This window comes from Microchirus variegatus (assembly GCF_963457635.1).
Source record: "Microchirus variegatus genome assembly, chromosome: 7".
NCBI classification, from domain to species: Eukaryota; Metazoa; Chordata; class Actinopteri; order Pleuronectiformes; family Soleidae; genus Microchirus; species Microchirus variegatus.
The window spans coordinates 17,088,703-17,105,082 of NC_139808.1; the positions used below are offsets into that span (position 1 = coordinate 17,088,703).

At 40.4% G+C, this 16,380-nt stretch overlaps 1 protein-coding gene across 1 annotated transcript in view; it reads right to left on the minus strand.

Annotated features, from left to right (window-relative positions):
- Positions 1-15,374, minus strand: part of shq1 (SHQ1, H/ACA ribonucleoprotein assembly factor) — a gene marked incomplete at its 3' end in the record, with an annotated part of 44,154 nt that extends 28,780 nt beyond the window's left edge. The window contains exons 1-9 of the mRNA XM_083891938.1: positions 15,351-15,374; positions 14,341-14,507; positions 13,496-13,560; positions 8,028-8,156; positions 7,737-7,903; positions 7,507-7,619; positions 7,316-7,413; positions 1,116-1,273; positions 601-654 (exon numbers count right to left, since the gene is read on the minus strand). Of these exons, the coding sequence (XP_083748064.1) occupies positions 601-654; positions 1,116-1,273; positions 7,316-7,413; positions 7,507-7,619; positions 7,737-7,903; positions 8,028-8,156; positions 13,496-13,560; positions 14,341-14,486 (930 nt within the window). The 5' untranslated portion in view covers positions 14,487-14,507; positions 15,351-15,374. The remainder of the gene's footprint in view (positions 1-600; positions 655-1,115; positions 1,274-7,315; positions 7,414-7,506; positions 7,620-7,736; positions 7,904-8,027; positions 8,157-13,495; positions 13,561-14,340; positions 14,508-15,350) is intronic.
- Between the last annotated feature and the right edge of the window lie 1,006 nt (positions 15,375-16,380).

Consider the following 16,380-nt stretch of genomic DNA (forward strand, 5'->3'; position numbering starts at 1 on the left):
TTACTGGAGCTCTCTGCCTACCATCACAACACAAGAGAAAACAATAAACTAAACGATGAAATAGCTTTTCAAGAACAATTTCCTGCAGCTGCCTTTTATTGATTGTTCCTGAATTTAATGGCTCACAGCAGCCCCGGTTCAGTACAGTAAGTTTGAAGGAGTCAGCAATTAAGCAAGTTACTACTTTATTACCACTGATACGAGTACACAAGGAGTACACAAACACGACTCAAGCTATTTTCTTAAAATGGGTGAAAACTATTTTGCAACTGTGCACATTCGGAGGTGGTTTGTGTACAATATGGCCACATTCTTTTGTATCTTTAAACGAAATATGTCCCCAACACTCTACAGACCGCTGATGTCCTCTGACCTGCTGCAGTTTCACAGTACACTGATCACAAACATGATTTACTCAGCTTTAAGCGGTTTTTCTCTCCCTCTCTCTCTCTCTACACACACACACAACAGTACAGTCAAGTGGTCACAGGAAATGCATTCGACACATTAACTGCCACCATAATGTACAGTATGTGTATTTAATTAACAGCCTGAGAATGTGACAGAAAATCGTCACAGCAGCAAATATAATTTCCTTACCTCCAGCCAGCAGAGAGTCCCGCTGAGTTTCCTGATTGTCCATGGTGACTCAACCTGCAGAGGAGGAAATCACTTGTCATTACAACAATAGCACTACATGAAAAATACAATACAATCAATTCCAATTGACGAACTGAGAGCAGCTGCTCACTAAATCAGGCTACACATGAAATGAAGTAGGGGACTTGTTCAGGGCTCTTTCAAGATTAGAATATCCAAAATGCATTTGATAAAGACTATTGTTTGCTTTATGACAGATTTATTTGTATTTGTATTCACACCTGCTACCAAGGGTGTTTAAAAAATGATGTCAGCCTCAGTCACCTTTCCTTCAGGCAGCAACCACGTGAGAGGAATGCCACAAAGAAGCTAGATCTGAGCTCACAGATCTGCCAGTAATCTCTTAAGGATCTGTATGAAATGGAAGGGGGGTCTAAAGGATTTGAGGATATAGGGCTTTGTCAACCTAAATACCGCTTATGAGGGGTTGCCTCTTCACACATACACTCACTCACATTGTGCTCTCCCTCTGTGGTGCGTGCTTCGTAGGAGTAAGCCAGCAGAATGTCAATGAGGCCGAGCCATGCTTGGTGACGCGATGTCTTGTCCAGCAGGTAAGAGCGGTTGGTGAATTTTCTCAGCTGCTCCTTCTCATCGTCGGTGAAGGATACAGCTGCATGAGAACAAGCAATGTACAGTTAGATGTGTCATTTCAAGACAATCCGCACGTTTGTCCTATTATAGTCCATCATCTATTCATTTAAGTGGTGGTCTGCATGGATCCTGTGTGGACGCATGCAGGCACACATGCAGTTTTAGTCCGCGCAGACTGTACTCAACGACTGCACAACACTTGGTAACCATTAAAGCTTGCTTGAGATGACGTGAGGGAGTCCACCAGTAACCACACATGTACAACTCAGCATTCAAAGAATACAAAGACAAACAATTTTAAGTAAACATTACGCATTCAATTCAGAGAAGTTGATGGAATCACAAATGAATGTAGATTTTATAATAACAATTCATTTTAATGGAAACTGGGCAATTTATGCACACCTTTCAGCCACAAGGTTGGAATATGAAGTTAGGATTTGCCTGATAAAATAAACACAGGCACCATCATGTATGAGGACAAATGGCACAAGAGAAGAAATTACATTAAAATCACAGCAGGAAACTATGAGGCCGAGTAGAGGAGTATATACATCAACAGATGTTCTCTCTGATGTGCAGTTACATGTGTGTGTGTGTTGTGTGTGTGTGTGTATGTGTGTGTTGTTGTAGAATAAAAGGAAAAGGAAGAGAAGACTTGGCCGTTTCCTGTTGTTAAGATGTTTCCACTGACAGTTGGGGGCAAAGTGCATTGCTGCAGGGCACCTGACTGAGGCTGATAAGCAGCAGAGGCAAATTACGCCAAATACTCCCATATGAAATTATCAAGATTTTGTAATCCAATCCCATTTACACGCTTGACAAATCAGCGTGAAGAAAAATACACCGCTCCATTATATGATCATATCACTTTCCTGCTCTTTGCAAATTTACTACTGTTGCCTTTTGAAAGAGACATCTGCCTTAATGGGGATCAGTGGCAAGCCTAATGGAGTGACACAAACAGACTTCAATCCCATTTAAGCCATCTGCATCGTTCAGTACTGAAAGGTACATGGACTGTCTGCAACGACAGGCTGTAACTCAGCAGTTTGTTGTATCTCTCTTTCATCCAGTGCTTATAGAGCGAGACTCCCTGCTCTGAGCCCCTGATGAGCTAGACACACTGGTGCGTAATGGCTGGAGCAAGCACATAAATACACAAGCTTTCTCTCTCTCTCTCAAACACACACGCAGCACTTAACAATGATCTCTCCGGCTGCAGTGGGAACTTGGCTCTCCTGTGTTAGAGATTCCCATGGCATTACGTCAGTCTCGCTCCCTGCAGATGCTGCTTTACTAGTGCAGCTGCAGCGCAAGAGCACAGCTGAGTGAACACACACACACACACACACACCCTGAGACAGATAGCGAACCCCGCATCCACACATATTTTTTCTTCAAACACATGCACAAGCATGCGTCGAGAGAAGGGATGACAGCACAATAAAAACAATAATACAGTGCAGACTCACAAGCAGCACAGATGCACACAGCATACTCCAATAAAATATACATAAACATGTGCAGTATAAAAACAAATAATCTGCTATTTGTCAATAAAATCAATTAAACCACATTTAGACAAAACAACCAGATGTTTCAGCCTCTAAATCAGTTAAAAATACTTTAAAAGTGTCCAATGAGACCAGAATCCTCTGTTTCAAACATTAGGACATAAATGCCTGGATGAACAAGCACTGAAAATATAAACCATATGATTCAAAATTTATATGCAAAGCACATATCAACATTGAGCAAATGTACTGTATTAATCGCTCATTATTCACACTAAAATGATGAAGTGCCATCTGTGAAGAATAAAGTAGCATGACACACTTGTATTAAACAACTCACGTTTACAATAACTAAATGGAAAATCTAAACAGAAACAGAGCACTCACCCTCTTGGATACAGCAGCCTCACAATGCTGATATGTCATCTACTAACTCTGCAGCTAAAGCAGAGACATGAAATGAGGCGAGGCGACACGAGGTGAGGTGAGGTAAGGTGAGGTAAAGTGAGGTGAGCTGATGAGCTGAGATGATCTGAGCTGAGGTGAGTTGAGGTGAACAGATTCAATAAATGTCATGTTCATTCATCTCCTCTGTGGAGCCAATCAATTCTAGTGCATATTAGTGCACAGCACACAGAGACATCTCCTGTTTGCAAATTAATAACTGACCTAATTCCTACAGTCGGGAAAGGCAGTCTGGCTCGTCAATGCTCTCTACGGGTCCAGATGGCACGATGGCATGGAGTAAATATGCTTCATAAAAATACTGCTGAGGGTTGGAAAACTGTCCCAGAGTTTCACAAAATGCAAGAGGTCAATATTTGACCTTGGGAAAAACCGATATGATTGATTTTGTACACATGCATGCAAGTGTAAATTAAATTATTCATTATTTGTTGATATAGTCTGCTAAAAAAGTATAACCACTGGTAGTGAAGTAGTCGCCTATTGAACATTGAGAGAAGACGATCTTGGTCTGGGGCTCGAATTTCTAAACCCAGCCACAACAAAGTGGAGAAGATAAAGAGAGTGAGCTGTCAGGACCATTTAGCCTGAACCAGTGTGTGAATGCAGGCCTCCAGTGGGCAGCTGTGGCCTGTCAGTGTACTGGACCTGACACTGGAGAGCACAAAGGGGCCACTTTCTACTTCATTAGCACTTGTGACCACATCCATCTGTCAGGTGACATATATATCAGATTTAGCAGAAGAGGAGGAGGAGGCTGGGGGGAGCCTAAAAGACCCATGTGGCGAAGTTGTACTTCTCCATTATAAATATATGACAAACAGTTAAAATCACAAGCATGCCTTCAAGATTTGATGGCAAGCCACTTAAATACCCTGGCTGACACCATTCTTCACACTCTGCTGTGGCTTAATGCTATTCCACCTGTCAATCAAGCCATTAACTTTAATTTGGCCCATTTATCTACGCCTGGGCTCCCGACTGAGGCACTCAGTCTTCAAATGCAGAATGAGAAGAAGGAAAAGGCAGGGATACTGCGAAGCGTAATGTTCTTTGGAGGCTAAAGTCAGTCTGCTGCTAATGGCCTTCACGTTGCCGACTGATGGCTACTTGTCAGCAGTCAAGGTCCGGGTGCAGTAGGAAAAGCAACCAGTCTCGCTCAACGCTCCCTCCTGTGACGAAGCTATCTGTTTAATCTAAATCCTCTTTCAAGCGTGCGGCACCCATGCACTACACATAAGCTATGGCTGTGAGCCACGTGCACGCCTAAATGGTGGAAGTGCTGGAATAAGCAGGCTGTGAGGGGAGCTGTATGGCACAATTAAATAGTCTCTTACAGTGCTGAGGCCTCACGAGCTATCGCTTTCTTACAAGAGGCTCCAACGGAGAAATTAAGCTGGGAGGCTCGAGCCAACAAGGAGTAACAGTTTGAGTAAATGAGCCACAGTTTGGATGTAGACAAGGAACGGCTGCAAAAACTAAAACCATCATTTTACAGGGATAACCTTACTGTAAATAAAAGGAGATGGAGATAATAGCGTAAATTGAGTTGTCACATCCTAACTCAGTGATGGTGGCTGTTTAAATTGATCAACTGGCACCATAGAGATGTAGCGATTAGCTGAAGGTCCAAGTTCAATCTCTCTTAATGGTAAGGGCCTTTGCTGGCTGAGATGCCCTGAGGCTTGAGGCAGGCAGAGCAGCTTTAGCCCACGGGCTGAGCTCTGACCTTGCTCTGACACGAGGCAGTTAAAAGTGTGTCCTGTGGGGATTCATATTGTCAGAGAACAATGGCAGACATCAAACCCAGTGGACAGATTCCCATTGGGATCTATGCATAAACATTTCTTTTTTAAATTCATATTGCTCGTGACGGTTTTGTATTGGTACACGGGGAGTAACATAATGGTCAACAAGAGTATTTTAATTTGGTCAAAGAATTAATAATGCATGATTTCCCTCTCGGTTTTTGCAAATTCATGCCACCCTCTGGTGGCCTTCAGTCACTACTTTGCTGGCTGCTTTTAATTGCTTGGAAAATCCAGTCATCCACATCAATAAACCTGTGATGTGTGAAAATATGTGATAATATTTTTAATCACTGAATTAAAAAAAAAAAAAAAGTCACTTTAAAGTCGAATTCCCATGAGTTCAACACATGAGAGCTCCACAGACTTTAATGCTGAAGTGGGGGAGGACTCACTGTACAAGAGAGGTACAACTTTACTGCAGTATTTTTATTTAATGCTTTTATTAGAAATACTGCTTCCTAAGAACAAATGTTGTACTTATTACAACACCATTTTTATTTCAAAGAATATTTAATGATTCAAATCATAATGCACTAATGCAGATTAAATGTGTGATTTCAAACCATTTTAAACTGTGATGTGAGTCACTTAAGAGTGATGACCTTACTAAATTAATTACAGGCAATTCAAATATAATACATGACAAATAAATATTTCCCTACATTGTCCAAGAAAACTGAATATGAATTACCCCTCATATTAATCATGTGACTCCTTGAAAAGGTGCAGTCGACTCAACCAAGCAATTTAAACGTGAAGTAAGTAGTTTATAGTGCCATCTAGAGGAGAGGCTGAAATTTACAACAAAGAACTGCTCCTCTGCTCACCCCCTCCCTTATCCTCAGCCGGTCCTCATCGTCTTTCTCCGTGTCAGCAGATGAGGTTCGTGAGGCGAGGGAGACCGCGGCCGTAGCAGACGAAGCGGAGAGAGTGGATGCGGGACTTCCGCTACAAGTAAAGCAACGATTGATTTGTTCTCTCGCGTGTGTCTATACAGGCTCCCGTAGAAACATGGCGTCGTGGCAATGCAGTAGCGGCCCGCGACCATATTATTTTACATGACTTTTTGAAACACTACGAGAATGAAACAAAGAATAATATACAGCGACTAGACAATGCAGGAGCACATAATATGTATACAAAATTGGATTTTGGGTTATATAAACCCATAAATACTACACAGTGTCCCTTTAAGTAAAAGCGAGCATTTGCAGCAGCAACAGTAAATTATTGTAGTATTTATTTTAGTAATGCAGCACTAATAAAGAGATTATGTTTTTGGGAACAACATGACCTTTTATGATCAAGCTCATACCTTAACTCAACTGAACTTAATTTAACACATTATGGAATTGTACTTCAACGAGTTCAAAAATCATGGCAATCTCAGATATTTCGTCCAGTGTGCTGTGTTTATTTTAAAATAAATAAATAAGCATTACTTAAGCACACCTAGTCTTGGGTGTTGAGCACACATCAGACCAAATCATCAAGTGATTGTGACATTTAATGCCAGGAAGCCATCATGTCTATTCAAGCTGTTCAGTAGTTATAGTTATTACTTAATAAGAAGCCATTTAAGCAGCAGCAGCAGCAGCAACAAACTTTTGTTTATAGAGGAATGCATCAGTAAACATAGTGACCATGGCTCATTACTATCAGTGTTTACTGTTGCGTTCAAACTGTACTTGTTAACTAAGTGGACTATAAGCTGTAATTACGAGTTAACAAGGTTGCAAATATAAAGGGGATTTGTTAAATGAGCTAAACAGAAAACAGTGTTATCAGGAGCGTGTCAGGAAATGCAACTGTGGGACATCACTCTCTGCTCAAGACACTCTCTACTCCACTCTATACCTACATAGTTTACATAGAGAAAGTTGTAGGGGCTACAGGGTTGGTGTGGTGGTTAGCTCTCTTGTCTTTAAATCAAGAAGACGCGGGTTCATGACCCGGTCAGAACAAAAGCCTTTCTTCATGGAGTTTGCATGTTCTCCCAGTGTGTGCATGGGTTTTCTCTGCTTTTCCCCCACAGTCCAAAAACATGCAATATGGGGATTAGGTAAATTGGACACTCCAAATCGACTGTAGGTGTGAGTATGAGAGTGAATGGTTGTGGAGGATAAAGCAGTAGAAGATGGATGGATATTTGTTATATATTGCTTTATGAGGCAGAATGTTGCATATTGTATCTTTATGAAGAGGCCCTGAGATTGGTAAAACGATGTATTGGACAAATTTGTAAAGAATTACAACAGGTGAACTCACCAGCTTCTCCGTCTTGCTCCGGTGAAGGCGTCAGCTTTGCCCACCACGGTCTGAACTTCAGCAGTCTCTGTATTTCATCATCCTCAAACAGATCAGCACTGCAAAGACACATGGATGTATAACCCAAAACAAAACAGCCCCATACAGTATATATTCAGCAGAGTCAGAGCTTTTTTGACTGATAAACTCACAGGTAGTGGTCTGGTGAAAAAGCAGATGCTTCTGCTTCCAGCCTCGCCTGCCGCCTCTCTGCTGCTGTTGTTCCCTCTGGGTTCTTGATATCAATCACATCACTAAGTTCCTCCTGTCAGGACAGTCACAGCATCACATCAACGTCACTTTCTGTTAAGAAGAGCTTAATCCCACTAAAGAACGTGGGTTCTTACAGAATCTAGGAAAGATCTAAATCCGTGGACATTACCTGTAATCTGGCAAAGACTCCAGACCTCTGGTTGCCAAAACCATATTTCTGCAAGGCTCTCAGCTCCTCCTCAGTGCTCTCCTTGTACACCTCCTGCTCAACCTGCCAGTCAATTTCTTCTTCATCATCATCATCGTCCTCTTCGTCACCTACACTTTCACTGCATCCTTTAACAGATTAAGAAGGTATTGTTAGTCATACTGTCCGGTTTGGGCTAACAGAACCTAACATCCTAAATCCTTGAACTGAAACAACACTAACAGGCGTACCTTGTCTATACAAATGACTTACCAGAGGATAAATCTTCAACGAGTGGTTTTGCTGAACGGGATCCTTTGGGGGCAAGCAGACTCGTCAGCATCTGAAGTCCTTCAAAGTGTTCTCCAGCTGTCTCCTTAGGGATCCGAAGAGTGACAAGACCTACAGGAAAGAAGGAATATGAAGGTAGGGCTGGGCGATATGGCGATCCAATTTAAATTGAAGATAACTTAAGGCATGTTCCCCCTGCATATTTCAAGGAACTATGGTTCCAGGAATCAGTCACTGTTATAATTATGATAACTGATTTATAATGTGTTGTTTTTGCTGTTTCTCATTTATATGAAAGTATTAAGGTGTGAAATCAGAAGAAGTACTTGAATGAGAAAACAGCCTTTTTAAAGCATCACATTAAGCTCTGGGTAAATTGAGATGCAACTTTTTATTTCACTTGACAACTTGCTCTATTAATAATAATAGAATACACATGGGAAAACAACTCTGAGTTTCATTTTCAATATAAAAAAAGGTAACACTTTTCTTTTCAAAGAAACAACTAATGCCACATTCACACTGCAGGCTCCAGTGGCCCTAATCAGATTCTGGCTCTGATGTGACTAATTCTGTGATAACCCATTACATATTAAATTTAAAAGTAAGCATCTCTTTATTTTAAGCAACGGCAGATAAATCGGACCACCTGCACATGCAGTACAGCAGAAATTAAGTAGTTCCTTTACAAACTGTGATAAAAACTGAACAGATGAATAAAAATGATTTGCCTACACCACAGAGATAATCTGATGGCCGCCTAAAGACCTCATAAAATTTCAATGCACCCAAGCGTTAAAGCTTACAAGTGCTTTATGACAGAAGCCGACTAAGTGCTCGAGTTGCAAGCTTTGCAGAATGGAGAGCCTGCAAGAAGGATCTTAATGATTGCTCATTATAAGTCTAAACAAGGACACTCATTAGCAGCACTTTATTAGCAGATGTTCAAGGCTTATTTAGACACAGCGTGTTAACTGGGGCCACGCTGACAGACGGGCAAAGAGGTGTCAGAGTCCATAAGGCGAGTGTCTCCGTAAAGACAACTTCATTACCACTGATTAAAGTGAAGACAAATCAAAGTGACAGAGACTAATGTAAAGACAATAGTGAACATCGTGCCAATAGTCATTATCATGTTTCATTTGCTCGTTACATATTTAACCAATTTCCACTATGAGCTGCCCGTCACTGTGAAGAGAGACGGAACATGCAGCCTGCAGGCTGTAATCGTGATGACACTACAGATGGTTCCAGTGGCTCCTTAAAAGGGATGAAATAACATGATCAGTATGATCATTTACTCTGGCTGATTGACTGAAGTACATACTAAAGACTCCCTGGGGATCAATCACTGTGGGCTATTATAGCAAGGCTCCGGGGTCTTGCAGTGGTTTCTGACTGGTCACGAGGCTACATTATACTTTCATTTGAAAATGGATAAAAAAACATATCTGTATCCAGAACAGTGGTTCACCTCAGTATGAGAAATAATCTGCATCCATACAAAATACGAAATTTAAGGGATAGGAAATGACATCAGCCACAGACGTTGCCGGGAGCTAATAACAGTTAGCATGTGGAAAAAGTGATAATTTGCAGGCTCTAGCAGGCACATTGCCGTGATATATAACATGTATCCACTGGACAGATAAATCCTCTGAGGCTGGAAGTTTGTGGAGGACTCTGTGCTGCACTGTGGAGCCAAGAATAGAACTTTTGCGGACTTCCGGTATTCGGATACCGTTGCCCTCACCAGCACTCTCGTGTGTTTTATGGACAAAGCAGAGCGCCACGAGACAACAATTCCAGGAATTTAGCGTCTTGTGACGTTCCAAGGAGCGTGGAAGTCAAGATCGCGTGTTTTTTCTCCTGTACTTAGACTGAGGAGGACCACAAAATCATAAGTGAGTCATCTTTTTTCACACTTTGGCCACTGGTATGGTCTTCAGAGTCCCAAAAATAAGGATTTAAATGATTAAAAAGTTGATTTTGCATTATATGTCCCTTTTAAAACGTGCTATCAAAATATATGATTGATCACAATTTATCACTCTCTTGTTAAAAATTGTACTCGCTGGCAATCTGACTGCAACAGTCAATATTAACAATGTAAAGCAACATACCAGTGTATTTTAATTGGGATAGATTTTTTTCTATAAAGTTCAAATCTGTAGAAATGCAATAACACTGAGGGAACACCTTCTACTGCAGCAGTGTTTAAATGCTACAACATTTGCACTTCTGCAAGAGTTTTAATCTAGTTGCCTTCTCGTCCATTAGGGCTGGGCAGATGAATGAACCAGCCTACAGCGTTTAACATGTGACGTGCAAGCAGTCTAAAATGATACAAGCAGATTGATTACGTGACACGGAGAAGTAGAATTATTTATATTTCCCACAGCAGCTGCAGCTTCATTTATTTATTTATTTCACTTCTTGACTAAGCAGTTGATCCACAATCTTATTCTTGAAGTCACATTTTATTCCAGTTTCTTTTTTTGTTGTTGTTATCAGCTGCTTTAGTAGCTCTGAAAAATTCCATGGTGGACAAGACAATACATGATTTATGCCATTAAAAGTATATATATATATATATATATATACATATATATACACAAATACACACGCTCAACAAAAATATAAACGCACAAACTTGAAATGGTGAACAAAAATAGAATGTCTTGACATTTGCTCAGATTCTTGATGCATCTTTTTATGGAATGCTTTGTTTTGCTCAAACCCAGTAGTCCAGTGTCACTTGGCCACTCCTCTTGACTACAATCTCAGATTGAGTATTTCGGTAAATATGCACTAGAACGCTTGTCGCCACTCGCGGAGACGCATGAGTTTAAAACAGCAGAAGAAGAAGAATTCATAACAATGGCAGCGGCAAGCTGTAGCGGGAGCACCGAGGAAAAAACAGCAAAAAAAACACGTCTACGGTCTTCAAAAGTGTGGGAATTTTTTTACCCTTAACTCTTCCAACAATGCGGTTGTTTGCAGACTATGCAAATTTACTTTTGCGTACCACAGCAGTACAATAGCGATGCACGAGCATGGAATGAAAAAACCCTGGAGCGCTGTTTCAGGATGGCAGCAAAACTCCGTATGAGCTGTTGATTTTCCCCCTTCCCCGCCCTGAAATGTTCGTTTATCAAGCAGTCGCAGTAGTAAACCAAAGATAAATGCTACGTTAGACAGTTGTTGTCTAGTTATTGAGTCCGTTCAATAGTGTCACACAGACAGACACGCAGGCGCGCACAATCTAATCATTAGATTAGTCGACTAATCGAAAAAATATAATCACTAGATTAATCATTTGAAAAATAATCATTTGGGACAGCTCTACACAGAACGGCTGCCAACTTCAAGTGGCTCTGCAGGAGGAATGGGACAACATCCCCCAGGCCACGATCGACAACGTGGTGATGTCCATGCGTCACCGGTGTACCGCTCTGCATGAGGCTAATGGTGGACGCACACGTTATTGAAGTTTGTGAACTTGGATCATCGACCCCCATTGTGTTCTTCCTGCCATTACTCCAGGACTTTCGTTTTGAAATTGATCCTAATGCTCGCAAACTAAAGCCACTTTATTGATAAAGTTGTACTGTTATTTTTGGATAGTTACTCTGTTTTGTCACATAACAATAACTACAAGTTTTTCTTTGTGCGTTTATATTTTTGTTGCGTGTACATATATACACGTATGCATCTTTTTATATTTGGACAGTTTGTGTGAACATGTCACATCAGATTCTGCAAACTGCTTCTAGCTTCAGAAACGTGTGTACATGACACTCGTTAACATAATGAATGCCACCTGGAGATTAAATTAGCATAATTACCACCTCCATTATAGGAAATGAGGCTATTATCCCTGCCCGATATGCCAGAAAGTGTTCATTCATGAAAATGGCACCAGGGAAAGGCAAAAGTAAAAAAGTAGAATTTGCCGCATTCGGAGAATGAAGAAAGAAGAAAAGTGTTATTTTTGGCAGTGGGAGCTGAGGAATGAAAAAGTGTCTAACCTTAAGACAGGTAACACAGAACAGCATTAATAGAGCTGCTTTAGACTGAGGATTTTTAAAGTCTCTGCTAGTGCTGTGTCACCTGTGAGTCACACTGTCACTGAAATAAAAAGGCAAAAAACATCTTGCCACAGCAAAGTGATCGATGCCGGCACCAACAGGATGTGAAGGACGAGTGTCTGTCACAGACACGGATGAAAAAATGCTGCACTGTCAGTCATTTCCAGTGCCTACACTGCAGTACAAGGGTGCTTATGACACTCTTTGTACGAGACGAGAGCTCTTGTCCTGTGTGTCATGAGCCACAGAGCTAAAGCAGAAGCTCAATCACCAAAAGAACATTGTTCATTTTAGATAATTGACCTGAAAATACTGTGGTTTGTATGGCAACAGTTAAAAATCACCAGTATTCAGCCATCTCCAGGCACACCAGGCTGATGATGGCTTCAAAGTAATGATATATGCAATCCATTATTCCATTCAAACAGGATTTTAATACCAGCAGACTAAATGCAAGTGACCTCCATGTCAGGTTTAATCTTTGTTCATACCTGAGAGGACATTCTGAATGGTTCATGCACGAAGCACAGTGTCTGTTTGGAATGATGTCTGTGTTATTTAAATAAACCTTAACATTATGAATCATCATGGGGGATTTGTACCTGTTAAAAAGCCAAAACAGTCAACATTAGACAGTGTTACTGTCACTGAGAAGCTGAAACAAAAATATATGTGTTGAGCACAAACTCACCGGAACCTGTGATAAGTCATTTATAACCAGCCTATTATATTTAGCTAAATTAACAGACACATTTTCTTGTCTTAACACATCTGTCCGATAATGGTCAAAATCACTTGTCCAGATAGTCAACTAGACTAGATTTTGCAAAAAGAAGAAAAAACGTAAAATACCATACGGAACACTTACTATCATATAAGTATGCCACTTAGCACAGAGTGTAAAACGAAAAATAAAAAGCACTTATATTTCAACGAAACTAGTATCGTCTTTGGAAACAGAATAATTGTTAAACCGTTGGAGCATTATGTTTTTAAGTGCTTAAAAACAGCTTAGTAATAATACATTAAGGTGACTTAAAAGATGTAAAAAGACTATATATACTGTACAGTAAACTGTTCAAAAACTTTACCCTGTTCACAGCTTGTGTTTGGGGAAAGCATACGAGGAACACAGAATTAATGACATAGTGCCTCGGACAAGTTTTAATCTCAGCACATTGACACTAAATAAACAACAACAAAACAACCCAGGGAAACTGTTATCTATTTATCTGATCTGTTACCAAATGATGATGATTGACTAGAGCCAAAAAAAAAACCTCTTAACATTCCTCTCAAGCACATCCACTGGCCTGTTGTAATGTCATATTCAACTGTAATGATAATCATGTGACCTACCTTTATCAATGTCAAATTTAGCCTTTTCCCTTCCATCTTCCACAATTCTTCCTGGCAGATTTAATCTGAAAAGAACACATATTTTATTTACACATCAATAATGACATTCCATTCGCTTAATTCTCATCTCTTATTTTCTAACACATGTTTAGACTACCATTAAGGTAAGAAACTTCAGAATTAGAAATTCAAATCTGACATGGATGGTGCTACTACTGTAATGCCAATTCCTTACACAGGTACACCCCCTGAACATGGAGTGCTCCAAACACCATGTAGAGCAGAGGTCTCAAACCTGCGGCCCATCACTAAATATCTATTTACAATAAAGGTTTTGTCTGTTTTTTTTATTATTATTTATAGATTAATTTAGCATAATACATTTTATATTCTGTGCTATTTACAGTTCCACGTCAAAACAAACACTTTTAGTTAGAATTTCTGTGAAATATCATCATAAATAGTATTATTTCTATATATTTTCCCCCAAATGTTAGGCTTTTTTTTCACATGACCAGCCCCCTACTGACCAAACTAGACACTCAATGGCCCCCAGGTTGTGAATTTGAGACTCCTGATTTAGAGAGTTTGTCCATTTCTTTACCATTTTATTAGTATGCATGTTATTTGTACCATGGTTGGATTGTATACTATTTTTTGTTAAAAGTAAATTGCCATGAAATGCTTTTGTTTTGCGTGTATGTCGTAAAAACAATATTTGATTTGAAAGGGTATTATGGAATTGTAATCATAATCGTTATCAATAATGCCACAACATCTACAACCTACAGTACAGTACACAACAGTGAAACAGATTTACATTAATTGTTTGTCGCTTTTCTCACCTGAGAAAGTAGGGCTTGGCATAAAACTTGAAATCTGTTCCATCAATGTAAAGGTCAAACTCTGATGTTCTGGTGTAGGGCACACGGATGCTGAGGATCAAGTACTCAGGATCTTGGCTCAGGTCAAAGGCGGGAGTTATCATCATGAACGTGGATGTTACACAGACCTGTGGAGTCAATGGTGGGAAACATTCCAGTCAGATTGTAGTACAGGATCACATTTCACAGCTATTTTGTCTGGCTGCGCCAATGAATCATGGCCCAGCTGACTATAGCACGCCACCTTGTGGCTGACTATATCATGGGGATTGATCATGTGACCAGAAGCAGCAGCAGCAGCCACATGTGCCACAGCCACACTGCTGGAGAACAAATGTAAACAAATCACACATTAGCAGTTTCCCACTGCAGCAACTTAAAAGGGGGTATCTTCATTAGCCTGGGTAATTCCTGCAAATTCAAGGATATTTTACCAAACTACATTGGAAATCCGGGACGTTTAATACGGTTTCTCTTATTGACAGTCGTGTGTATTTCTCAAAACATCACTAACCCGTTTGTCTAATAACGAAAGAGCAACACGTAACTTCGGCATAATACTCGTTAACATGTATTTGAGGATACGTGATTACAATCACTCCAAGTGTAGAGAGTGTGACGGAAATCTGGTTTGTTTATCAGGCGGAGTGTTCGGACTTTACCCACACTCTCTAAAAACACAAAAGACTGTGGGTATTTTTTAAATCACTTTTATCGGAGTTCCTCAAATTTAAAATGTCATGCTGTTGCTGAGCAGCTGTTGACCTGTAAACTTAAGCCAACACATGCTGGACGTGTATCCTCGTGTGCTAACAGCAGCGATGCTAACTGACTTCACTCACTCACCGCCCTGAACACTACTTTTCCACCGCATGCAGACGAGCCTGGCTCTTTCTGTCACCTCACTGCTGCCTGAGGGAACACAGCACATCCACACGAATCACAGTGAACAAGGATAAACAACCACTCACCAGAAAAACACAAGAGTTCTTCCAAGAGGCACACACTACACTGTCAGCTCTGACATAGAGCGTCCATGTTTTTACTGTAATACACCACCAAAACGGGCAAGTAAAAAATTAAAAAATCACTTTGTGACATTTAGGTCCATGGACCACGCAGAGACAGATATTCCAACCGATATATAAGATAAAATATGCATCACATTTGCATAGACATTCTTTTTTTTTCACATTGACTTGTGTCATGGTTCTCAAACTGTGTAACGTGTAACACCAGTGGTACATAAGCTTGCTCTGGTGGTACTTTGAGGAAAATCAGACTTCTGACATACACTTGTGGTGGCTGCTTTCTTCAGTTACCTTAGTAAGTAACTGCAGCTACTGGCTGGGAGCAGATGTCATCAGGGGTTACACAAGCTTCGCAGAGTGTTTCGACCCTCAACCACTACACTCTCCAATTGGTGGGCCAACAGTGAGTGGCCAGCTCACTGCCCATCTGCTCCTGGCTCTTGCTTACTATAACAGAATTCATACGAATAACAAAAAAAATAATCCATCCATCTTCCATCACTCTATTCTCCACAGGTGCCACTGGTGCCAATCCCAGCTGACACAGGCGTGAAAGGCGAGGTACACCTTGGACAGGTTGCCAGTCCATCACAAGGCCACACAGATCCACTCTCAGTCAATTTAGAGCAGGGGTGACAAACTCAAACGGCCTGGGAGTATCTAGTTTGGTCAAGATGTGGCCAGTCAAGAGGAAAAAACTGAGAAAAAAAAACAACTGTTCAGTAGTGGGTGGGCAATATGAGCTTAAAATCATAAAACAATATTCCATCATGATATCACAATAAAGATTTTCATGATGATATTTCACAGAATTTCAAAGTAAAATTGTTTGTTTTGATACTGAAAGATGTATAACAGAAAAGTTTATATATGTCATTTCCTGTTAATATTTAGTATTATGCTTTGTCAATATTCAATCACTTTAGCCAGACACGCTCCATTTGTAGAATAGAATAGATGTACTTTATTA